Raw genomic sequence first — 26,492 nt, 5'->3', positions numbered from 1 at the left:
ATACCCTAAGCTAAACATTTGCTTATATGAAAGTTAATTCTAAAATACACATGAAAACAATTAAATCCCAGATTTTATAAGAGTTATCAAACCTTGCTTGGGAGTCAACCGAGTTAATGATAAAGACATTTCAGGTTTTACATTGTTTATTACATATAAATTTTCTCATGAAAAAAAAAAAATCTTGTATTTACATACATGAATGTATAGTTGTGACAATGATGAAGTGCTGATGATGAAATGTTAAAGACCATGGACAAACAGGAAGTGACATAAAACACATGCTGACAATTGGACTTCACAAAAACACAACAAAATACTTGTTTAAAAAAAGAATAAGTATGTACACTGTCATTAATATTGCACTACTATCCATTGAAATGCTGCAATTAAACTGATGTCTTGAGAGTACAAAATATAACTTCTGTACATCTGTCACCAATTTTACATTTAAAAAATGAGGGAAGTTCAAAAAATAATTGTGAAAACCAGACATAAGAAAGGCTGAAACATGTAGAGTCAAATTCATGCCAAAAATACATGTCCCTGCAATTCAGCTCTATTCATAAGAGTCTTTTAGCTTCCATTTCAGTATTTCTCAAGACAAAACTGAATAAGTTCATAGAAGATTATTTTGCATGCATATTTTCATCAATTGTTTGTGATCTACCCATAGCATGACTTATTCACGCTCCATTACTGGAAAGTAAATTCTTGAACAGAAACGAGATATATTAGTACTCTGGCATATGTGGAGTTATTGCGGGAATTGCATTCAGTGAAATGCTCATTGAATATTAGACCCAACTTGTACTCTATCAGCCAAGAACATAAGTACAGTCTCAACTGCAAACACATTTGGTAGGCATTAAAATACCTTTATAAACCACACAGACAAAGCTTGCATTCCTCAGACTTAAAGTATACACTCAAGTTCACACTTTCAAACAAATATATCATTTCATTAATTAATGTGACAGTGTTTCCAGTCCTAACAAAAATGGCACCTAGGAAATCATTTTCTTATGTACATTGTATAAAACTTTTCAGTAACTCGTATAAAAAAAAGTTTTTATATCTATTCAAAGCAGATACAACCTTAATCATTCCAAGAACTTCATACTCCACATTTTTCAACTTTCGCACTAAAAAAAAAGTTACTTTCTTGTCGTTCACAGATTCAACACGAAGCATGCTCTCTAAAATTAAACTGTCCTTGCATTCTGGCTGGTTACTTTCTGAAGCTGAGCTGAGTCTTGTCCCTCTTGACCCTCCACTTGTTGGAGCCACCCTGGCTCCCCCTCTTCAACTCCTCGGCAGTGGTGTAAGTGTACGTATTCTCACTCTGGTCCTGGTGAGGAGTGTTTTTGTCTCGGTCGACTTTTATCAGTTGTTTCGTGGCGAGAGTCATTCCTGGAGTAATGGGGTTGGTGAGGGTAGAGCTGGAGAGGGGGTGTCCCTCGGGGTCGTTCTGTTTCACTGACATGGAGGTGACGTTCCCAGCCCCCACGTGCCATATTTTCCCATTGTGGTAAATGTGCCTCATACGCTTGCTCTTCGAGGCCGTCGATCCTTGAGCTCCTTCGCTGGTGTCACTGATGTCCGTACACCGCGAGCTCACGGTCTGAACACTCTCCTCTGAGCCCGCTCGGTGAGTCCGCTCAGAATCTCTCAGTCCCTCAATCACATCTGTCAGACTTTCCTTCCGAGTGGACGAGTCCCCCTCCCCACTGATGCTGCCCTTTTTAGAGCCTGCAGTCACGAAGGATTTAAATGTGTCCTGGAATGCATTGAATGAAGTTTTATCACCTGTCTCTGTCACCTTTGAGTCAACATTTCCAATCACACATGCTGTTTCTTCTTTTACCTCAGCATCTGGTTTGCTTTCACTTCTAAATAATAAATTGAATTTCACCTATGAAATTTTTTTTTAGATAATATTTGAACAGATAATTTATGGTATATTATTTCACATTTTTAATGGCATTTGTCCTAAGTGACCGATATCAAAAATTAAAAATTCATTTGAAAAAAATATTGCACAAATATCAACTGGTATTTGCACAATCTACATGTACTTGCTTAGACAATCCTTACTTACTTCACCTGCTTCTGTTCAGTCTTTGTTGCCACATGGTCCTCTCCTGCCTTTGTGTCTTCTCCCTTCACTGACCCTGAGGGACTGCTCATCTCCCCGTCTGTTGCTTTGCTGCAGTGCTCCAGAAAACTATCCAGGAATGATGTGGGGGCCTGGTTAGGGGTACCAGAGGTTGTCCCTCTCTCCTCTGTGTCTGTACTATTGTCTTTATCGGTATCCAGTCTGGCCTTCTTATTGGGCACAGTTTTCTTATTGGGTTGCTGCAAAGTCTTTGCGACTTTCTCCTTTTCCTCCTTGGTTTTCTTGCTCCGATTGTCGATGTAGGACATGAAGGAATTGAGGTATGCTGTGTGGTCTTTTGAGGATCTGGATAGAACAATTTTCTCCTTCACCTCGGAGGCTTTATGCAGTAGGGCTTTGCTAGTCTCATTAAATGTGGTTTCATGACTAGGAGATTTCACATACTCAAACTCATCATCGTCCACTACTGCTACAGGGACTTTTTCCGGACCTTTATGATTGTTGGAGGTATTGTTCTCCACACTGTCTTGTTTTTTACTACAGCTATCTTTTGTTTTACTGGGTTTATTGTCCAGGTCATCCTTGATGGCCTCATCTTCCTCCTCCTCTTCTTCATCTTCTGCAGGATTGTAATCATCATCATCATCTTCAGCAATTTCTTCTGCAGCTGTTTCTTCAATATCTGATCCACATGTGTCAACAAAATTGACCTCAACTTTCCTTTTTTTGGGCATTCTTTTTCGGAAGGAAATTTCTGCATCAGATCCTGCGAACTCGAATTCACTAGTCTCGCACTCTGTTGAATCTGGCTGGTCTGTTTTTGATTTCTTGGAGGGTGCTGGAGATTTGTTGGACTCAGACTTTCGTTTTGCACTGGACCTGGTCATATGCTCTTCTGTCTGTGGCAACTGCTTCTCTTGTGTTTTTGTATTCTGATTCTCCTGCTGCATATTCTGTTTCTTTTTTAAAACATCATTGTCCTTCTCATTACCTCTGCTATCTCTCTTTCTCCTTAGCTGCCTGGAAGGGGAGTTTAAGTCTACCTCTGGTTTCTCCTCTTTATTATCAAGACCTCTGCCACTTCTGCTGCGACTCCTACTGGTCAATACTTGTTTTTCCTGTCTTGAAGTTGAACTTGATTTGGCTTTTTGATTGGCTTTGTCACCTTGTCCATTTTCTGAAGAAGCGGTTGATCTCCTTGACCTTGTAGCAACAGCACTTTCTGTTGGTTCATTCACTGGTTTTGCTTTATTTTCAGCCTGTCTAGTGGACCGCGTCTTCACTTCATTCTCCTCAGCTTTTTCTTTCTTTATGATATTCTCCGTTTCTTCCTTCTGTGGTCCAGAATCTTCTGTACCTTTAACATGGGCAGGTTTGGAATGAACAACAGCAGGAACAATTTGTTTACTGTCAAGTCCTTCTAATATCTGTGTTGCATGCCCTGGTACATGGTTCAGAAACTGTAGGTAGGTCTTGTAGGTGGCCTTACAGTACCTGCACTGGTAGGAACACTTCTGCAATCGTGAACTAGACGAAGGTTTGCATGGAGTCAGGTGTACAGTGGCAATATGCTTGATTAACTTGGTCTGGTTAGCAAACTGCTTACTACATCTGCTGCACTTTCTGATCTCCTTCTTTGTTTCATTTTTGGCAGGTGTTTGGATGACTTTGTCAGGAACTTTCTCCATCTTGACTTGTCTTTTTAAGTTTGAATTAATGACCTGCGATTTGAGGAATTCTGGAACCTCAAACTGGTCAAATTTCTTCACCTTGATTAACCTTTTCCCTCTGGAAGGGGTCTCCACAGGTGGCTGTACAGAAGATGCCTCTTTACGCTTTCTTTGACTACTACTAGCATCTTGCCCAGATTCTGCAACCACTGCAGGAGAACTTGTGCTCTTACCCTCACAAGAATCATTGTCTAATTTCTTCCTCTTGGTCTGTTCTGACAATTTTTGTTGTTGGTCAACTTCTGAACACTCTGATACCAAAGAAACATCAGTTGATCCACTGTGTTGCCTGCAACGAGATTTTCGAAAGTTCATTTCCACTTTCTCCAAATCACTAAGGTCTACATTCTCTACTGTCCCTTTTGATCTTGTGTGTCTTCTATAGGTAGGTTTGGATGTTTGAGATTTATCTTGATTAGAGAGATCTGTTGAATCGTCTTCTTTTTTTTCATTACTGGGAACAGCTGATGACCTTGGAGTAAATTTGCCATTTTTCCCTCTTGTTTGACCTCTTGCTGTTGGTGTCTTTAATTCAGGCGATTCTTTGTTGGTCCTCTTTCTTTCTGTTGATCTATCTTTTTTGTTTGATTTTTCTGGACTTTTTTCCTCTTCCACACTAGCTTTATTTTGACTTTCATCAAAGCTCAACTTTCTGCATGAATCTTCTACATGGTTATCCTCTTTCACTGGATCTTCAACTTTCTTCCCAGATTTTTCTGCTACCACCTGCTGCTTCGTGCCTTTCGCATTGTTAGTCCCAGATTCTTTTTTTGTTGAGGTATTCTCCAGTCTTGATCGTGTGACTCTTTGATTAGAAACCTGAGCTTCTGTTTTCTTCTTGCTATCAGTCTGACTTTCTTCTTGGCTAGATAATGAGGCATTTTCCTCAGAATTTTTTTCCTCAATCTGAGATTTTCCAATGGCAGTTTCAACTGGACTCGACACTCTTTCCTGGGACAATATCTTAGTGTTTTCACTTTTTACAGAAATCATTTCAGTTGCCTTCATTTCTCTACTGACAGTTTTTGGCTGCCTCTGGTTCTCAGCATTGGCTACTGGAACTTTCTCCTTAAAACCAACATTGTTTGGAGGACTTTGATTGGTGGTAGCACTAGACAGTTTCCCACGATTAGGATTCACAAGGTTTGGCAAAGTTTTCACAGCACGTTTGTCATCAGGAAACAGTTTGCTTTCTTTCCTTCGGGCACCAAGATGAGGACAGGAAGTTGAGACATGGGAATAAATGGATGTCTTATCCTTGAACGTCTCCCCACACAATTCACATTTATAAGAACTGATCAGCAGGTCCTCAAAATCTTTGTCATCTGACATATTGTGTTGCCTCTTCAGATGTTTTTTCATGTCATATGGTGATGACGAGGTCATGCCACATTTACAGCAAGTGAAGCGTGAAGAGAATTCATAGTCCTTTGTCCTCACATAGTCGGTGGACTTGCACTTGTTTTTAACATGTTCCTTAAGACTCATCACTGATCGAAACTCTTTTCCACAGATCAAACAGTTATTGGTCTTCTCTGGAATTTCTTTTGTTCCCTTCTCCTTTTCTGGGTTTGACTGTATGGTCTGCATTTGGTTAATGCTTGGCACAGACGAGCAAGATGATGAATTGGAGGTAATGGAATGCTTGTCAAAATCAGGGTCATTGACTCGAGCACTTGCAGGCATGTTCTTTTTCACATCAGCACTAAATGCTTTAGTTTCTATGACACTTGGTAATGCTGTTTTCTCAGTGATTTCCACAACTTTCGTTCCAGAGATGATGTGCTCCTTGATTTTCTCTGCCACCTCTTTTGCCCCTTGCAGATTTTCTCTGTACCTTTTCTTGGTCTTTAAAATGGCAGATCCTTGCAATCTTTTGTGCTTTGATTCAGGAGGGGAAACTTTAACAAATTCACTTTCTCTGGAACTTGAATCTTCAGAAGATGATTTCTTATTTATTTTCATTTCTTCCCCATGACTTTCTTCATTGAAATCAAAACCAAAATTGACTGGAATATCAGTCTTCTTATTTTTTTGATTTTTTCTAAACTTGTCCAGTTTTCTGTTTCCTTCTTCAGCCATTATCTCTTTCTCTTCATCTGTGATTTTCTCACTGCCATTGTCTTTTTCTTCCTTTTCCCCCTTCTTGCCTTTACACTCCACACTGTTTAATAATATGTTCTCTCCTTCTCTCTGATCTGTAGACCTGTCCTCGGCATTCTGAGATTCTACTTCTACTTTAGGTTCTTCCAAAGCAAACTCCCCTATTACTTGTTTTTCATCCGATTTAACCTCCAATTTTTCTTGGTTTTCATGAGACGTCAAATTCATTTCTTCCGGCTTTTCATCAGGTGTCACCTCTTTTTCAAACTCTGTGGACATTGACTCAGTTTCCTCCACTTCATCTTTCCTAGCTTTAGTTTCTTCTTTCGCACCAACCTCCTCACTTTCTTCACTACTCTCTCCTGCTAATTCTAGAGGCACTGACTTGGTGGTTACAACAGAGCCCTGATCTCCGACATCTTGTTCCTTCTTCCTCTCCTCTTCCAGTTCCTCCTCCATCTTTTGAACTGTCTCTGATAGTTTTGAGATCTGTACATTTTGGTTATCACTGGCTTGTTCGTGACAATTCATCTCACTCAGAGTTTCAGCAATGGATCTAGATCCATGACTTCCATTCAAGTCCTCGATTTGGTGTAATAAGTTGTTCATATCATTCTTCAGTTTATGAATGACCTTGGAACGATCAATGTTGTCCAGTTTAATATCCTCCATGCATAGTATTTCTGTTTGCTCTACTTTAAAATCTTTTTCTTTAGCTTCATCTTTTTCTATTTCAACAGTGTCTGTACTTGGCTCATTGTTTTCTGTTTCCTCAACTAAGCTCTCTTCTTCCATTTGCTGATCTTCCATCCCAGCAGACTCAGAGTCTTCAACCACTAATCCCTGTTGCTTTTCTTCTAAAATTGCACTGTCCACTGATATGATGGGATTATTTAGTTTAGGTTTTTCAGTTTCTTCTGTGTGATCAGCATCTTTAACTGTTTCCTCTGCTTTATCCAATTCTTCCTCCTTATGAGTTTTAGCTGAAGCATTTTCCATCAATTCTGATGTTTCATCAGCCGCTTCTGTTAACATATCTTCTTCCTTAGATTCTAATGTAAAATGTCCACTGTCTGGAATGTTATTGTCAGTTTTCTCATCAGATTTTTCTTCTTTTACAGCCTCCTTTGGTTGTTCCTCTGATATACTCTTTAAATTAACTTCATCTGGCACAGAACTTGATGTATTTCTATTTACAGAATCTTCATCTCTTGAGCGATTACTAGTTTCAGATTGTTTCACTTCTATATTTGCTACATCATCAAGACATTCTTCTCGGCTCCACTCCTCCTCAGTCTTGGAACCACTTTCGGAAACCAATGGATCAATTTGATCAATGCAAGTTGTTGGTTGAGCTGCAGGAGATAAGGGAGAGGAGTTTCTATCACTATTAGCACCATGTTCAATTGTTTTGTCTGTCCAGGTCTGAGACTCTGACGACATTTTAGGACCGCTATCAGCACCACGATTAACCATTTCCCCCACGCAAGTTTGAGATTCTGGCAATTTTTCAGTAGATTCCTCCTGAACAACTTCAACATTTGGGAGTACAGGTTGTGCAGTTGATGAGATATCTCCAACACTTTCAGAACACTCTGGCACTTTTTCTCTAGTCAGATCTAGATCTATACAGGATGGATGGATATTCTGTGAAGATTTTTCTAACAGTTCAGCAGACACATCAATGTGCTCCATGGACTGCTTGATGCCATTTTCTAAGGAATCGATTAATGACTGTCTATAATTTTTCACCCCTACTTGACTTTGTTCACTAGTGGCTTTCAGATCAGTTAATGGAGTTGGTTTTTCATTAGGAACAACCGTCCCGAGAGATTCTAATCTTGAAACTTCTTTTTCTCCCATTTGTTTATTTTCAGTAACAAAACTGTTTTCTGTATTATTTTTTACAGATACACAATGAACACTGTCCACATTTTCCATTTGTTGTTGAGGCTTAGATATAATCGGAATTTCCACAGGAGGCATTGCTTGCTTTTTCTCTACACCAATCATTTTAGAGATTTCTTTCACAACCTCATTATCAAAGCAGGTCAGCAGTTTCATTCCAGATGGAGATTTCTGAATGCTCTGACCACTTGTATTGCCACCCAACAAGTCATTCCCAGACTTAGCGACTGATTGTATATCCTTTGTTTTGATTTGACCAACATACTTCAACTGGTATCCTACTGGAGACATTAATGAACTGTCTTTTGGTTTTTCTCGGCTATCCACAGTAGAAGAGGTAGAGGTTGAATCAGAATTGGAATTCTCCACATCCTGTTTCCCACAATGTGCTGTTTTGGGCAACAGGATTGAGAGAGTTTGCTGAGCACTAGTTCTTATAGGAGAAGCACTAGTTGGAGTGGATGCTAAGGAGCTCAACACTGAATTTGACAGTGTAGATGACCAAGTACTTGTATTTACTTGAGAGGAGCCACCTTGGAAGTTTTTGCTCTGAGAGGGGCTGCTACTGGCTGACGTTGCTGCCACAGAGGTGATGTATTTGGACTGTTCTAGCAGGACAGATAACAAGGTAGTAGGGGTAGGCCCATCAGACGATGGCAGGGTACCTTCAGAAATCCCAGGACCTTGAGACACTCCAGTTGTATTCGCCTGTGAGTTTGGAAGTGGTAAATGCAACTGACTGGGCAAGACTCCTTCATTGGAAACGCTTTGAGCACTTGCTTGAAAAGTTCGCAGTTGATGTATATTTGGTGTTTGTGGAATACTGCTGCTAAGCATACTAGAGTCTTTTAAAGAGGCTGTAGTTGCACTGTCATCTTGCAGGAGTTTCTGTTCTAGAAGAGAGGGTTTGGTGGAGGCTGAATTTGACAAGAGACCTAACCTCTGATCATAATGATCTACTTTCTGCTGTGGAGGTCCTGGACTTCCATGCAGAGCTGGACCTTCACTAGCTCTAGGATTTCCAGCTCCTCTCTGTGCTGAACTGCTCCTCAGGTTTTCAATTTGGGATGCAGAAACAAAATGAACAGGTGCTGCTTGTTGCTGCAGAATAAACTGTGGTTTTGTTAAGCTGCTGATGCTCGGTGGTTGCTGCTTTATCTTCTCTATCTGTTGCTGAACCTGGAGTCTGTTATTGAACCACTCCTTTATCTGCTGTTTCTGTACCTCTCCTTGTGGCGGTGTGTTAGAGCTCTCTGATGTCGCGGTTGCTACCACTGTTGGACTGGATGCTGGCTTCAAACCTTTTGTTGGAGTTGAGGAAGATGATCCTGTTGTCTTTTTTTTCCCTTTCGGTGAATCTGATCTCCTTCTCTTTGCTGGCTGATCAGGTTTATTTTCACACAAAAGTTTCTGTTTTTGCACAATGTCTGCTATCCTCCTCTTCATTTCCTCTAAAGACAGATCAGTATCAGTGAGATTCTTCTTCCCTTTTGTATCATTTACCGACTTCTTGTGGACCAGTTGATCTGAGTTTGGTGCACTGTTTGGAGGCACTGGTTTTTGATGGCTTCCACATTTCTTCTGCAGATTAAGAAGTAACTGTACATCTCCCTGGGATCGAATGTCTGACAATCTTTGTGAAATCTGTGAAGCCGCTTCTTGCACTGCTGTCTTCCCTTTGGGATGAATCTTCAGTACATTGGCCACAACTTGGGGCTTTGTCAGGAGAGTATTAAGATCAACCTTCTGACCAGACTGTAGCGAGGAATGGGCCTGAGAATTATGAACTGCCTGCCCTCTGGCCGCATAGGACGGTTGTGGTGTGTGTGCTGGGGGTGGAGTTTGTTGAATGGCTGTATTGAAGCTGGCAATGCTCTGTTTGGAAATGGCATCCTCAGTTCCAGACTGCAACCAATCAACAATGCTTTGGAGTTCTTCAGCTGAGGGACGACGACTATCCACTCCAGCGGCAGGGGGAGCAAAACTGGCCCCCTCTGTTGGTCTTGCTATTGAGTTAAAGTTTGCTTGACCACCTAAACTATAGCTATTAGGATGGCCCTGAAACTTATTATTAACATTTGTAACTTGCAACTTGTTGGAAGGAGGCTTTGCAGTTTTTAGGCTGGTTGGTTCCTGAGGTTTCAAAGGCTTGTACAAGTGATGATAAATAGACTTATCGCCTGCATCGCCAATGATTTCACTTCTGCTGAAAGCTCCGCCTGTACTGACCGGAAGGGTCACACTTTTTCTGCGTAACAAGTCTGTGGATTGTACCTGGGTGTTAACACCACTCATTCTCTGCGGAACTGACACAAAGGAAGGTGAGGTATATGACAGTGACGTAGCGGGACTACTGTTTGGGTTGTACTGTGGCAGTGTCTTTGTGGCTTTCAAAAGTTCACTTATGTTGCTGGTAGAATCAATGGAAGTTGTTTTTGTTTGAGGAGTAGGAGAAGGTTGAATTAATGGGACAAGTCTCTGGGCAATTGCATTGGACTGAACTGTTTTTGGGGGCTTTGACACTGTCTCTGGTTGGGACATAGCACGGTACGAACGAGGTTTGTTTCCAAATAAAGGAGACTTGGCAAGCGATGAAGCAGGCGAAGGGGCGGACTGGGCTGTGATTGGTGGGTTTTTTGATTTTGTTTGAGCACAGTTTGAACGAGACGACCCGGCACTGTTGTCACTGCCAAACTGAACGTCAGCATTCTGTCGCGGTGAATTTGAGTTTGTCTTTGTTTGGGGTCTGTTCGGTTTCTTTGGTAGTTCCGATATTCCTCCACCCCTTTCATCCATGAACTTTTGACACACAGGTTGAAGTTTTTCAAACCCTATCTCTGGATCCAGATAATAGGGACGCAACATGTTGAGCAAGCGCTCCACTTCATGAATGGTTGCTGGATTCACTTTCTGTAGATATTTACTCTGTCTTGGCTTGTACTCTTTCTGGGGAGTCTCCTTTCCTTTCTCCTCTGACAAATCTTGTTTCACAGCCTGCATTTTCTCTTTGCGCTTATCTGTGAATGTTTTCCTTACCACATTAAAATTCTGAATTGTCGGATTCAGAGAGAATGCTGTCAGAGCTGCGATTCGTGCCAGTTTCGGACTACAGTTACAATACAGATCTGCTAGTTTGATACAAGTCACAGAGATGGCCCACTGCTGCTTTTTCACTCCCTCCATATTACCCTGAATCATCTGTTGTTCACAACATCCCTTGTCAAAGTTAATTGCATACACACACAGGTCTGTGTATAGTTGAAGCAGGTTGAGGCCACACTGAAAAACAACAATAGCTATATTTAAAACTTACGACTACAGGTACACACACACAGAGTTATTAAATCTAATTCATCAACATATAAAAAATCACCATTTATGATTTATAAACATGAAAAAGAGCAGATAACTCTGTATATGAACAATGCTTATAAAATTGCAGTTGGTACCAATATATGTTTTAATCACATAATAATAAATTACTAAAGCACAAGAAAGACCAAATATAAAAGATGTCAAATCATGTCTTTATGAGAACAGTTTAAAAGAAAATGATAGATTGGCTTTATTTTCATGCTAACAAATCCATAATGAAATACTTTTTAAGTTGCTATATTAGTATGCTAAGTAAAAACAGAGTCTCTCTGTACTAACTTCAACATAATGATATCATACAACACATTACAGACTCTGGGGCATGATTAAGTGACAAGAATGACCCTGACCTTTTTGACGAGGCCGGTGACCAGCTGGTTGACCTGGTCAGTGCTGGAGGAGATCTTGGCGATGGCCCACACGCTGTCCAGGAACTTGTCCCGGTCCTTGTCCTCCATCGACTGGTACTTGATCCACATCTGGAGCAGTTTCTGAAACAGAACAAACACAGGTCACCTATATTGTCAATAACTACCAACTAAAAACAGTTGATATTTAATATCAAAAGCAAAAAAAACCACCCTCCTCCTTCTCCAAAAAATCCTTATTATCAATATTTCGACACAGCTGGATGTTGGATATGCGGGAAGGTACTAATCATTTATAGCAGAGAAGAGTGGAAAGAGAAAGGCCTTTCTTTATTCTTCAACATAGAGTTGATTTATTGGGTCATACATACACCAATAGCATATTGTTACCGTATATGAAATATTAAAACAAAGAATTCAGATAACACAGACTGAGATTGGATTAAGCTACAGTACAGTAATTGCTTAGTACAGTAACATAATTAAAATTATCAGTAATGGATTATCTTGAAAATACATTGCCCATGTAAAAAAACATATTTGGGGGCAGGGTAGGGGTGGCGTGGGTGGGACCTTGTCAATTCTGCATGTCTTTTATAGCAAAACTATATGCTCTTTCTATAAATATTAATTTATTGGTGTTTTGTTAAATGAGATGCTCTGCATGGCAATGTCTATATGACCTTGTTTGAATTTTTCCTTAACAGCCTCACCTTGGTACAGCAGTTCCTGTCTGGCCTGATCCAGTCCTGCACCAGAAATATCTGTATCAGTCGAACACACAGGCTCTGGTTGTTCTCTTTTTTCTCCAGCTTCTCTATGATGTAGATCCCATGGTGGCACTCAATGGTTTCACACTGCAACACAAAAATGGATCAGCTAATAAATATTTAAAATCCACTCAAATTCTACCATGGCGAATACTATACCAAACTTTGAAGTAAATACATATGATCATTTTATTCAAGGAGGTATGGGACATCTGTCGATATTAATGTGGATAAAAGAAAATTATGATCAAAATACTTTCATAGCTTTAGAATTTTCCAATTCTACAATATTTGACCAATAAATATATGTTTTAAACATTTTTGGAAAGGGAAAAATTATAAAAGCCCCAGCAGGATTTGAACTCATGACTTACAGATTTCATAGTTAACATTAAGCCATTGCGATATGCTGTCAGGTACCAATTTTTGGAAAGAAAACATTTATAAAATTTACTTGATTTTATTTGGATAGGAAGTATGTCACAATATGGAGGTGTCCAATACCACTTGAAGTTGATTTTTTTTAAATGACATACAAAATTTCAACTAATCCTGATACTATGGGACATATTATCTCATGGGTTTCTCTGTTTATTAATTTTTTTTACACGTAAAAAAGCATCCACAAATCATTTTTTACAATTTTTTTTAAACTTAAAGACATTAACTAGAATTAAGGATTTAAATAGTAATGAATTCTTTGCTTCATAAACACTATTCCAATCCAAATCTCTAAAGATCATGCTGACCAGTTATCAAAAACAATACTAGGCCGGAGGTGTGATTCTTCTTAATTTTCTTCAAAGAAAAAACAATATTCAAACAATAATTTCAATCTTTTTGGAATCTGTTCCCCCAGACTTACAACTTCTTGGAGTTTTTCCATGCTTCCGAGTTTGAAGAGTAGCAGTAGCTGCATGGATTTGAACTCGAGGTCCATCTGGTAGCGCCGCTGCTTCAGACAACAGTTACATAGGTTGAGGGCCCACTCCTCACAGTTCTCCTGCATCAGCATCTCCACCCTCAGCCGCAGGATCAGCGGGTCAGCCGACCCAATGTACTTGGTGAACTCCTCATCCCCTGAAAAACAGCATTGATATCTTAACACACTCTGTTGAAAAGGTACTGACTTTTATCATGCATCTAGATTTATATAAATTAAATCAACCCTAAAAAGAACTCTACGTAACCTGAAAATACAATCCTTTAAAAGTTTAGACTTATACTTCCTTTCATTCTAATAGCACATACTTATAACTCATAACTGTCACTAAAACTGACTTTGATTAAATATACAAGTGCATGCACTTTAGTCAGTTCTTCAACTCTTCCTGGTGACTTCTTAATAACAGATAGCAGAATCTATCCTTTGATACTCACTCTCTTGAATCTTCTTTTTCTTCCTCTCTTCCAGCTCCTTCTTCCGTTCGTCACTCATTTCGTTCTCGTCTTCCTCAGTGTCACTATTGCTCTCCTCCTCCACGTCTCCAGACATGATCTTGGTAATGGTCGGATCGGTCCACGGATTCTCCATGATGTTCAGCAGCAGACCAAACCGGTCGAATCCGGCGTGAACCAGCTGGCTGTGAGTGGCCTCCACCGTCTTGCGGAAATTCTCCTTGCTCTGATCATCATCCGCCAACTGCTGCCACTTTATGTTTAGCACCACTTTTGCACATAGTCTACAAGAGAACAAGGCTAAGTTATCTGTAATGCTGTATACACCCTTGTTTTATTTTATTCCCATGTCTCAAACTATCTCTCTTTAAAAACAACTGTGTCATGGCGAATTCAGGCAAATCTGTTTGCAAGTGTTAAAGGGCGAAAAATTACACGGGGCAAAAAATAACCCTGTATACAGTATATAATATATCATGGATAAGCATTTCATTTCTAGACAAAATAGAAATTGTTTTCAGAACAATCCAGTATCATTAAATACTATTAGATATCCAGGAATACACACACATCATCACTGTAAACTTGAATGCATCATGAAGAAACAACAAAAATTACTAAACTATCTGGACAGACCACTTACAGAAATATATGCTGGTAGAGGTCGTTGCGCTCTTTACACTTGGTCAGTGTTTTGTAGGTCTGACAGAGCTGCGAGAGGGTCATCCACAGAATCACGATCTGGTCGTCGTACGCTGCGACCTCACTCTCCGCCTTCTGTAGGATCTGTTAAAACAATCAACATATAAAAAACATACACATATGTCATTGATGAACTTTGTTTTCAAATACTGGTCGTTAATTTTCAAGTTTATATTAAACTCTATGATAATGGTTTTTCTTAGTCAGCACACTTTTTAAAAAACTACAATTAACAACCTGAAATTATCATTATCAATATACAAAACTATAATACAATAATAACTCTTGATTAAAGTTTTGAAATGGCATGGAGTTCATACAAAAAGTTTTACCTAAAAATCAAAATTAGAAGGAAGTTATTTCAGGATTGTGATCAAGATGACATAATATCTTAAATATTTGAATCGGCAATACCCTATATATGATACCAACTTCCATGCACAATCAGCCTAATTAGATGTTTAAATTATCTGTGCTAGAAATTATTTCTAGCATAATGTTGACTAAACTTGATGAAAAAAACCATTTAATATACAGACAGATTTATTTTCATGATCTGCTAATGGAATTGCCTTAATGACTAAAATGTTCATAAATAGAATACAAATATCATAGGAGCAAACTTGGGGAGTGGTGGGGGTAATGGATTTTTATCATTTGTACAATGAGAAAGGCTGTTTTTAGGTTTGGACCCCCCCCCCCCCCCCCCCCACACACACACACACACACGCTCCAATCCTCAGGAACAAGGACTTTGATTAATTCATCCTTGAGGAAATTATACCGGTACCTAATATGTTATAATCAGCTCATAGATCTACCTATCAAGAATCATAGAAGATTATCTAAGTATAGAGAAATGTGATGAAAGTCCAAATCAAAAGGTCTAATTTTTCTTACAATCCAAAGAATATCACTGACTGACATTTTTAACAAGTTCCCCATTTTGCAAATGTCTTAATGCCTTATAAAATGCAACATGTGCAAAAGTGTTTTATCAATTTCATTTTTGTGAAATATACAATTTCTTCCTCAAGTTCCTGTATTCATACCCCATGCAATATTTATTCGAAACTAAATTTACTTTCTCAAGTTTCCAGTTTATCAGTTTTGATAATTAACAATTTTTTTAATTACTTAACGAATAATTGCACGAACAAAGAAATGTTAACATGGTAAACAACACTTTTATAGGGGGTGACCTCGACTACTGCATTGCAAAGCTGCACCCTCGAAATTCGTAAATAAAGCAGGAATACATTGATGTTTGCCATTTAAAATCAAACCCAACATGAGATATGGTTAAAATGAATATTCTTATAAATGCACGTGGTTGCGCGTGCAATTTCCATCGAATGTCAATCAGATACGTGACGCCTCTCGTGTCGGCTATGTCGATCAAAACGCGAGCAATGGTGGACGTTTTACATTCAGACAGGTACCCCCACTGTAATTCAAGGGCAAATTTCACAAACCTTGCGAAACATTTCGCAGTACATGGCAGTTGAAACATTTGAGTCGATGTCCCGGCCATTATAACTGCTTGCTATATTTCGCAGTTCGGCTATGAGAGCCGAGAAATCCATTGTAAAACTACAAGTACTTTCGGTCTACATGTGCCCGTACATAAACACAACAGCCATCAATGAACAGCGCCGCGTTGCGGAAACGCCGTGACAACATCCCACGGGAGATAATCCATTTATTGGCATGTTTCTACTCCTTGGCCTTGCAAGATGCACGTAACACTCAATTTACGTTTATGGCAACCAAAAACACGAAACGGTTGTCTAGAATTTAAGTAAACAACGATTCAATTAGTCAATATAGCATCTTTTTTCAACTAGCAACTTATTTTTTTATTATAAAAAACATTCCTAAATCATATCATTTGAACTATATTTCAATATTTGCGAATGAACATTACATGCTGATTAGTGATACCTTACATGTTAATTACAGAAAAGACTGACCATGTAGACAATCTGTGTGTATAACCAACCTGATGTGACCCCCCCCCCCCCCTCCCATTTTTGGGGTCATAAAAATCGCCAATTTTAGCTCACCTTAATCGAAAAATTTGTCCAGCATTGGCCAGTAACACAAAGCTACTTTTGGTAACTCCATCTTCCCAAGAGCGATGCGGATCAGAAACCCTTGACTTGGGAAGATATGTGGTAACTCATAAACTATCATGTTAGTTCAAAGGAATTTTACAGGGAAAATATATAATTAGGAAATGATGAAAATGGGGTGGGAAAAATCTTCCCCGAAATCAGATAGTAAAAAATATCAATTCTTTTACAAAAGTTGCAGTTTATACTAAGTCTTGTGTTTGGAAAAAAATTTAATTGTTTTAGCCCTTATGCGGGAGGGGTTGTTTAGGAAATTGTCCAACCGGAGGTCAATTTTTATAACATAATAAAGAAAAGACTAAATAGAAAAAAAAATAGAGAAGAGAAATAAACATTCTAAGAATTTGGAAGAAGACATAACGATTTGTGATATTAATGTGGCAACAATTATATTTAAGCAGTATATTTAATTTAAACACCAAGTTTGATTGTACCATGGTCTTATGGGCCAGAGAGAACAACAGTCGGTAGGGTTGATCGGAATTTAAAAAAAGGCTTCTAAAGAAAAAGGTATGTTCTGAACGTACGCAAAGGCCAGTTAGTATGAAAATATCATACCATGATCACTTGGGATCTGAGAAGAGACCACATTTTTTACTGAAGGGACTTGGGTAACATTTACATACAGAGAATTATTCTGACGAAAATACAGGCTAATATTGGTGGAATTTTCAAGTTTATTCATACAATAATCGCTGGAGTCATTAGGAGGCCACAAATTTAAGGTTAAATTTACATGAAAAAATATCCCGAAGATAAAAATAGGCTTTATTTTGTGACAGCAAACTGAATGTAAGATAGTTGGAAGAACTTTCTATCTTAAATCTTAATTTGACCCCTGGAATCACAGAGCAGATCACTAAAATTGAGGTTTTTGAATTGTATCAGATTTTGTAAGGCTAAATGTACAATGAACCGTGTACAGTTAGCTATTTGAAACAGAGATGCATGGATATCGATGCTCAGGTGAGTGGTGTGGTCCACAGGTCTTTTGTTTATGTTTGTCATGTTGAAATTTGTACTCTGTACATGTACAACCCCTTGCTGCAGCAACCTCGCGTTCTTTTGTTTTGAATTGCTTATACTACCTGCATGCGCATCATATCGTAGGGTTTGGATACAATTATACTATAACAAAGTACCCGAATGGTATGCACTAGCTTTTTTTGCGTGGATCATAATATTGCAAATCTAGACATTAGTTCTAGATTTTGACTGTGATTAACTAGCTATAGATCTATATGATGGTGTTTTATATTTTTTATAATTGAGAACTAAACTTTCCTAGCTTCGTGATTAAACAGTAATATAAAAGATTTGTTTTGAGACATGCTTTGCAGGCTTTGTTTTTTTTTTTTGATCGAATAAATGTAGACACGTGGAGTTGTTTCTCTTTAATCAATACTTATTTCGTGAAAGAAAAACAATTATACCCTCACAAATATTAGTGTTTTGCCTCGGACTAGAATGTCGCGACGTCATTGGATGAAACGCGTCACGTGGCTGCCTTACAAATTTCTTTAAAAGGCAAGCGTCAAAATTTATAGGGCAACATGGCGGACGTAACGTTATTTGAACTGATTTTCTACACAAACGTTTATTTACATATCAAACTTTAGGTCCTCGACAAAACAAAACACTTATTAGGTTTGTTACTGGCTGTTTAAAGAAATTTGTGGGGTCGGTAAAGTCCATAGAAGGCTCGGCTCCGCCTCGCCTTCTATGGACTTTACCGACCCCACAAATTTCTTTAAACAGCCAGTAACAAACCTAATAAGTAATAGTGTTTTAACTACCAGATTATATTATTCTATTTAATTGAAGCATCATCTGATCATTAATATCATTAAGTGGTTGATGAAATTGATTAAATTCTTCGATCCATGTTCATTGTTTAAAATATAGTACAAGAAGATAAAATGAGCTTCGATTAACGTTTCTAAAAGACATTTTTGGCGAAAAAAAAAATTGCAAAGATGAAGTAAATATACCCACACAGCAAGTTGTGGAATGTTTTTGACCGTCTGTTCCTTTAATCGTCATTCTTAAGTGTTTGGTTTTTTTTTTATTTTTGGTCAATCCAACTTCCTTAAACCGCTGAAGAAAATCTTCATGAAGATTTGCGGCTAATAGGATATCTAACGATCTGCATGTCTACATGAATGACTGAAAGGGTATACATTTCTTCAAAAACAAAATAACGACATACCTGTACTGTTTCCGTCATGGCTTTAACTTTTGTAAATTATACAAATTGCCGATAAATTCATGTTACTTTTAGTGATCGTGAAAACAGCAAAATTATGTAGTCGCAAAAAAACCCCACTATATATACAGTAACACGTATCTGTCGGGATTGTTTGTCGGAGGTGTTTGAAAAAGCAAAGCCACACTGTGACTCAAGATCACGCAGAATTAGACGCAAAATATTTGTCAACATAAAATATACGTTTCTATATATGCAATGTTGAAGTACAAATAAAAACTCAAGAAATATATAATGCCGGTCTGTACACCTTCAGTGGAACTGGCCATAATCAGAAGATATATTTATTCCCATTTGCATATATACATGTAGTCTTCATCTTCTGCAGACACACCAAAGGTATTGCTTTATATGATAACAAAACCGATCTTGCAAGTCCGTAAAGATCTTATCATACCTAAAACTACTGCGGTACATATTAACCTTGATTTAATTGAGATCATACAATTATATTAACATCTACCAAGTATAATTTCCTCTATTTTTTTTTTTAAGGAAACTTATAGTTAATCCATAGCTCTATAGAAACAGTCAGACTGAAATCTACACGCCCCATTTATCGATTAGTCGAAATCTACAGCGGCTGAAACAGACAAGATACTGACAGGACTGAAATTGACATGCCCTGTTAATCGATTGCCTTTTGGTCGAAAGCTAGAGCGATCTAAGAAAAATCGCGGAGTGCACGAAATATTAATCATGATAATCTTGATCAATAATAATCATGATGATATCAGACTCAAAGTCTCACAGGAGATGATTTGACTGTTTCTTTGAGCTTAAGTACTTATGTATATTAACAGTGATATACTGAATTTTACTAACTTTTCATAATCAATTGATTAATTAGTTAAAAGAAAGATGTTAATATAAACAATAAAATGCTTTCTTTGATGATTCATGCGTATTATTAAGAAGCGATCATTGCAGAAAAAATTTTACCGGTACATTACCTGCGTTAGCGGGTTATGTATTTTTTCTGCAATGAATCACCAGAGAAAGCATTTTATTGTTTAGTAATCATGTATGGTACACAGGTAAAGGGCCCACCCCTGAAACCTTTTAAAGTCAATGTTTTGTCATGCCCTTTTTGTCAATGCTAATGATCTATATTTACATTTTTCAGTGTCCTTTGCCTGCGATGACAGGCTTTATTGGATTTGATCATGCCCCGACCAAAATTATCACCCCATAATACCAAAAGAATGACTTCTGTTGTTAAAACAATATCTTTCATACTTCCAAGAAAGAATACACTTCTACTTCTAAGCAAAATTAATCTAAATGTGTTATGTTATCTTACTCATACTTGAGTTAAACAAGGAGACCAAATTTCTTGTCTTCCTTAGATAAAACGTTTATCGCCAAATAAAAAGAAAACAAACAAACAATTGAATAAATTAATAATAGACCTTTATTGATATTCAGCTTTTCTCTGAACATATGATGACAAACATAATTTATCTAAAACTCCTTGAAAGCTCCTAAGCAAGGCTGGATCTTAAAGCTTCCATTTTGCTATCCAGGTCCTCTCTCTTGGTTTTGTTTATTTTCTCGTTATCTAGATACTGCTGTTTATTAATTTTGCCGCTCACTAACTTTTCGGCCAGGGTGATGGCCAGGGCCACTAGATCCTTGTACTGTCTATCACTGACCTGCAGCTCGTTCACCTGGAGAGAATTTAAAATAACCACTTAAATAACAAAATCACGAAATGATAGAAAATGCCTTCAAATTTATATGCAATTTATCATGTACCCCACACAATTTTCGACCTGTTAATTACCTTCTCCGCCAAATCCGAGCCCTCGTTCTTTAACTTGGTTTGCAGGTCGCTGATTTGCTGGGTGAGAGATTTATAATCGGCGTCCACTTTCTTCCTGGTTGCAGCGAAGGTGTTGGCGTCTTTGGTGCTCTTGTACTTGTTGATAGCGTCGTCGTAGCTCTGGTAGAGGGCGCTTCTGCGGTCATGGGCACTCTGAACCTCCTCCACGAGGCTGGCCACTCGCATCTTGCTTTCCTTGGCCTCGTCCTACAATTATAAAGGAAATACTCAGCCACTGCAAAAATCTTAGACAATATATTTCTTTCATTTACATTGTTTGATGTTGACATGTTAATGTTATGAGAGCAATTGAATGTACCAGATCTCTCACAAGCAACTGGGCAGTTCGCTATTACTTGAATCTGAAGGTTTCAGAAAATAAATGCGACACTCTACAGAGTGATTCAGTTCGCCCGTCGCATTAATATCATCATTAACAGCCTTCTGTTTCTCTTTAGTATAATTATGAATACACAAAACTGGAAAATACATATACATGTACATCTATAGAACTACATTTTGTTTATAAAATTAATGACATTTAAACTAAACATGGCAGCCAAATTCCCACATCTAATGCACTTGTACTATAGATGAATATATACAGTAAAACAGTTATAGCGAACACGCATATAATAATTTGACGCTTACAGCAAAGGGACTTTCATTCCCCATGACTTTACTACGATTTCTATATTGTAAACTTCATGAATATAATGAATTTCTCTTATAACGAAGCAAAATCGCAAGTCCCTGACACTGCGTTACAAGTGTGTTTTGCTGTAATGGACAGTTTATTTTCCTGGTAAACAACATTTAACTCATGGTAAACAAATCTAATTCTATTTTTTCTTGACCTGAAAAAGTTTCTTAAGATTTTACATATGAAAATGAGTGTAAAGTCTTTTGATGATAAATTACAATTTGAATTACCAGTATTTTAATATGATCAATATCAGTCAAATATCCATTTTATTGCAAAATTTCAACTGCACATCAATGCAAATAAAAAAATTCTATTCAAAAGTTATAATTAATAAATCCATGTCTACAATAAAATGATAATATTTGTGCAGTGTTCTGTAGAAATGCAAGAGTTTCAGAAAATAAATGCGACACTCTACAGAATAATTCAGTTCGCCCGTCGCATCAATATCATCATAAACAACCTCCTTTTCTAAAAGTTGTATAATATGTACACATGATTAAATAGAATGAAATAATAAAAATTCTTCCATACAAGTTTCAACCTAATGTTTGGGTTTAAAAAGAAAACTGTTTAAAGTAAGTAAATTAGGGCATTTGAGTGCAAACTTGCTCATTAAACTTTTCATAATTTTAATCCTAATCAAGTTTGTCCTATCAGATGTTCATATCAAGAGATAAAATGTCTACCATGGCATCTATGCAAAAATGTAGATGAAACAAGTGTCATCAAATTTCTAACAATTTTTTTTTTCTATTTGCCACATCAATGCTAACAATACAAGAAAAATACAAACCCATGAAAATTAAAATACAACAAGATGCAATTTGAATAAGAATAAATTCAAGTTCCAAATCAACTTTTCCACTATCACTTCATTAAAATGTTTTGCAGTGTTCTGTAGAAGTGCAAGTTTCAGAAAATAAATGCGACACTCAACACTGTAATTCAGTTCGCCCGTCGCATCAATATCATCATGTACTATCCTGTGAGGGGTCACTTCTACAGTACTGTTTGGGGCGTTACCTTGGTGATGGAGAAGTCCAGTCTGACGTACACGATGACAGCCAGGAAGAGCAGGTAGAAGGCTCCAACCACAATCAGGGGCTCCTGTAACAACAACAGCTTCTGGAAGGTGTAGTGGAGCTGCAAAGAGGTATAAAAAGAGAGCAATTACACAATCGGACACCTATAAATCAGTTTAATCTTTCCTCATCTTGGATGTTTTCTAACATAAATTTTAATCATGGAATTATTTCTACTATTTTCCTTTTTGAATGTTTTCTCTCATAAATACTTGTGTAATATGAATTCTGGAGTAAGAAATGTTAACAGTTGCTTTACAATAGCTCAACATATTTCTCTTGGAAGCTAACTAAACTTGTTGAGTACCTGAAAGTCCTGGATGTGCTGCTCGACTAGGTTGGATTTGTGGATGACAATGACGGGGCGTCCAGTGGTGTCAAGGTAGGTGAAGTGGAGCTGGTTCTCCCCTTGTGTAACAGGGTACGGTGTTTCAAGTCTCATGTTCCTGCAAATCACCAACACAAGTTACAACCTACTTCCTACTATTTATAGAAAAATGTTGGTCCTTAGTTTTAAATTAAGACAATATAAAAGATAATATTTAGGGAGACCATTGATCAGATGGACTTACTTTGCACCTTCAGGAAGGATGATTTTCACAGTAACCTGATCAACCACCATATCATCAAAAATATGGTCAACAAATCTCATTTTCAGGGCATAGTTGTCTCCTATTGAAACAAAAATAAGCTATATCTGTAAATATCAAAAACATGGTCAACAAATCTCATTTTCAGGGCATAGTTGTCTCCTATTGAAACAAAAATAAACTATATTTGTAAACATCCATCAAATTTTGCATGAGCACCAGCACAAGGCTAAATGTTAAAGGAGTTCTCACCCTTGTTAAAGAGATATTGATAGCTGGGAACGTTGTAACCAATGTAGTACTGAGTTTTCCAGCCTCCAAACAAAGGAAATCGAGGTCTGAGCTCCAACTCAACAAAATCGTCCATCTCTTTAAGATTACTGGTAGAGATGTTACCAATCTCATCTCTGTAGTAAACATCACGAGCTGCAGCTGGCAGGACAGTCTAAAAAGAATTCAAAACATAAAAAAACTTGCATTTAAACACTTTGAGATCCAGGTTCTTCTGTCACAAAACAATTATTCAAATGTGAATTCATCATAAAACGCTTCTCTGTAGCTACCTTGAAAGCTTTGATTGAGGAGAGTCCATCTTGAGCCCTTTGGTAGTCATATCTGGAAAAAGGCCCCTTCAGCAGGGCCCCTGTGTGCCTCATGCTGATGTGCTCCTCTACTGCAATGTTTCCCCAGTGAGACACCTCAATGATTCTCTCCAAGTTGGTGACTGTCAGGAAAGGAGAGTTGTTCTCATAGTGTACCCTCAATTCAGCCTGCAAACAATTTGATATTTAAGAAAAGAAAAAAAAGAATTTGTTTATATATACTGTAAATTCCTTATATTACGTGAGTACTTAATTCCACGATCCCGCTGGTTTGTATTAAATTGCGAGAATATAAAATCGCGAACGTGGAACTTTTCTCCTTATTTCTTATAGTTATGAACTCTCAGAAAATAATGGTGAGATTTTAAAATCCGCGAAGGGTGCTTCTTGCGATTTTACGGGGATATTAATTCCTCGCGTTTAATTAAGAATCTACAGTGTGGCTTATTTGCCATGAAACTTAATGAGGATGGTGAGGATTTAAATTTTAATGTATGTTCACCTCAGCAAATGCTTCCCTTTGTTCGTAGGGTCCATAGGTGACAGTTCTGTCAGTTTGAGACACTGGTTTAGGTGACTTCGAGTAAGATTCTATTGCTGTATTTGTGGTGGTGACAGTTGTTGTTTGAGACTTGGTGGGGTATGGAGAGAAAAAGTAGACATTGCCATTGTAGAGTACTTGTTGTTTCTGGCTCTGTGTGATTTCAGCAGGGTATGGTGTCAAAGCATGGGCATATGAAGATTCCACATCAACTGTCATGGTTTTCCCAGGCTCTATATTTGATGGGAGCTCAATACGCCAAAAACTTAAATCTCTGCAAAAGCATACAAGAGACAAATGAAGGTGGATCAGTAATATCAAGAAAATTTTGAACAATTCCTGACTTCAAATGATTTCTACCTTCTAAATTCAATGTCCTGTAATGCAATTTCAATACTTACTTTTTCGATGCTACAGTAGTTTGAGAAACTCCTAACTTCTCATCCTTGTCTTTAACCTGCAAAAAATCAAGTAGATAGCAAGTCCGAATTTCCTCATCATTAAGTTGGTTTTTTTTATATTGAGCTTCTTTGCGATGCATTGCTGATGTTCAATACCATCGATATTAAAGAAGCTATTCTTTGAGCTTATAACTAAAGTTTATTCATTTTAATGTAGTAACTATTGCGGCAGAATGAACCGGAAGTTATAGATAAATGTACACGTTTCACTTATAACTGATGAACTATAAACAATGCAACGACAGCAGCTGTACTTACATTGGCAGTAATAATTGAAAGATAATTTTGAAGCGATGGTTCCAATGCATATAAAAATGACTTTATTGGTGATTTTCCTGTGTTCTCCAATGTTATCGATGTTGACATTTTGACTAGGTGGGTAGAGACATCGATCTTCCTATCCACTTTGCTGTTGACAATAGCACCATCAATCGTGTCCTGCTTCACTTTGCATTCGATGCAAAATATAACAGTTAATCCAATTAAAAAATGTAAAACACCCCTCATCTTGGCGATGTTGTGATTGCGTCGGATTTCTTGAATACACTTTCAGTTAACCGGCTTTCCAGCGATGGAAACCGGAAGTCGCTGTCAGCTTTACCTCGCTTTCACATCAGAGTCTAAAAGCAGGAAAAAGAGAGGGGAAACCTGAATGCCATTCATTTTTGATATAACAAAAATTAGTTTTTAATTATATCTTGGATATATCTATGATATTGAATACTATTCACAAAAAAGTTAAATTCGGTTTGCTTGCTCGATAAAATATCCCAATACTTACAAACTTATCGCACAATGAAAACCAGTCTGTATTACACTTTGGTTTAAGCTGATATGAAAGTGTTACAATTTCACTATGTTTTATTTATTTCACAAAATTGGATTTTATTTTGCCTCAATCAAAATATATTGGTAGCCCTCTCTTTTGATATATATCAAGTAGTTTGGAACTTTTTACGCCAACTTTATTTATGGGCCTTTTAATTTGTCCACTTCAAACTCTTGCAATTTTGCTTAACTTGTTAAATTACCGGTATTTGAGTTACTTATTTAGGTCCGCTTGGCCGGGGGAAAAGATTTACATCATTCAAATTTTTTTTATTAAAAGTTCATTTAAAGGTATTTTAGTTGTACGATTTTAAAATACACATTATACTACAATGAATTACTATAGTATTTATTTACATTTCCCACTATTGTCGCATCAAAGCTGAAAGTTCATCACCTTGAAAAAAAACCCTCACAAATTAATGCATTCTTATATAATTATACTACTATATATGCCAGCGAAATCCTTGTTTAGTTTATGCATCAATGCATATATAATTTACTATATTTACATCTACCAAGTATTATTCCCTCTATTTCTTACGAAAACTTATATTTGATTCATAGCTCTATATAGAAACAGCCAGACGGAAATCTACACGCCCCGTTTATCGATTGGTCAAAATCTTTAGCTGAAACTGACAAAAAAAACTGACAGGGCTGAAATTGACACACCCTGTTTATCTATTGGTCGTAACCTACAGCGACCTCAGAAAAATCACGGACTGCACGAAATAATCATGATGATGTCAGACTCTTACAGGAGACGATTTGGCTACTTCTTTTAGCTAACGTACTCATGTACATTAACAGTAATTTGGTGAATTTTACTTACTTTTCATGATCAATTTATTGATTAGTTGAAAGAAAGATGTTGATGTGAACAATATTAGTGTCGCTACCTTCATATCCCTAATGTACGAAAGACGAATAGGGCCACTTAAAAAAATATTTTTATCTCGTAATTACGAGAAAAGATC

At 37.5% G+C, this 26,492-nt stretch overlaps 2 protein-coding genes across 2 annotated transcripts; both read right to left on the bottom strand.

The window, feature by feature from the left end:
- Window positions 1-128: 128 nt before the first annotated feature.
- On the bottom strand, window positions 129-16,114 carry LOC128158919 (microtubule-associated protein futsch-like). The gene is made up of 8 exons (XM_052821910.1): window positions 15,949-16,114; window positions 14,415-14,557; window positions 13,754-14,055; window positions 13,239-13,453; window positions 12,317-12,460; window positions 11,586-11,726; window positions 2,102-11,139; window positions 129-1,892 (listed from the first exon to the last, which is right to left on the bottom strand). The coding sequence occupies exons 1-8, from the start codon at window positions 16,057-16,059 to the stop codon at window positions 1,232-1,234; spliced, it is 10,755 nt and encodes a 3,584-aa protein (XP_052677870.1). The 5' UTR covers window positions 16,060-16,114; the 3' UTR covers window positions 129-1,231.
- Window positions 16,115-20,270: 4,156 nt separating this feature from the next.
- Window positions 20,271-25,291, bottom strand: LOC128159605 (dolichyl-diphosphooligosaccharide--protein glycosyltransferase subunit 1-like). The gene is made up of 10 exons (XM_052822747.1): window positions 24,943-25,291; window positions 24,625-24,680; window positions 24,185-24,497; window positions 23,644-23,850; window positions 23,333-23,525; window positions 23,063-23,162; window positions 22,798-22,936; window positions 22,432-22,551; window positions 20,661-20,906; window positions 20,271-20,544 (listed from the first exon to the last, which is right to left on the bottom strand). Exons 1-10 carry the CDS (start codon window positions 25,189-25,191, stop codon window positions 20,359-20,361), a joined length of 1,809 nt encoding a protein of 602 aa, XP_052678707.1. The 5' UTR covers window positions 25,192-25,291; the 3' UTR covers window positions 20,271-20,358.
- Window positions 25,292-26,492: the final 1,201 nt, after the last annotated feature.

This window comes from Crassostrea angulata, chromosome 8 (genome assembly GCF_025612915.1).
Source record: "Crassostrea angulata isolate pt1a10 chromosome 8, ASM2561291v2, whole genome shotgun sequence".
Lineage (NCBI taxonomy): Eukaryota > Metazoa > Mollusca > Bivalvia > Ostreida > Ostreidae > Magallana > Magallana angulata.
This window is presented reverse-complemented; position numbering and strand designations above follow the sequence as displayed.

What these genes read in the sequence shown, in the direction of transcription:
- LOC128159605 (XM_052822747.1), bottom strand. Translation starts at nt 25,191, where the DNA reads ATGAGGGGTGTTTTACATTTTTTAATTGGATTAACTGTTATATTTTGC. An exon ending in AAAGGGAAGCATTTGCTGAG is followed by an intron (nt 23,851 to 24,184) that starts GTGAACATACAT and finishes AATTGTTTGCAG; the next exon opens with GCTGAATTGAGGGTACACTA. An exon ending in TGGACTTCTCCATCACCAAG is followed by an intron (nt 20,907 to 22,431) that starts GTAACGCCCCAA and finishes TTATAATTGTAG; the next exon opens with GACGAGGCCAAGGAAAGCAA.
- LOC128158919 (XM_052821910.1), bottom strand. Translation starts at nt 16,059, where the DNA reads ATGGATTTCTCGGCTCTCATAGCCGAACTGCGAAATATAGCAAGCAGT. An exon ending in TGGAAAAACTCCAAGAAGTT is followed by an intron (nt 12,461 to 13,238) that starts GTAAGTCTGGGG and finishes TTTGTGTTGCAG; the next exon opens with TGTGAAACCATTGAGTGCCA. An exon ending in ACTGAACAGAAGCAGGTGAA is followed by an intron (nt 1,893 to 2,101) that starts GTAAGTAAGGAT and finishes TTTATTATTTAG; the next exon opens with AAGTGAAAGCAAACCAGATG.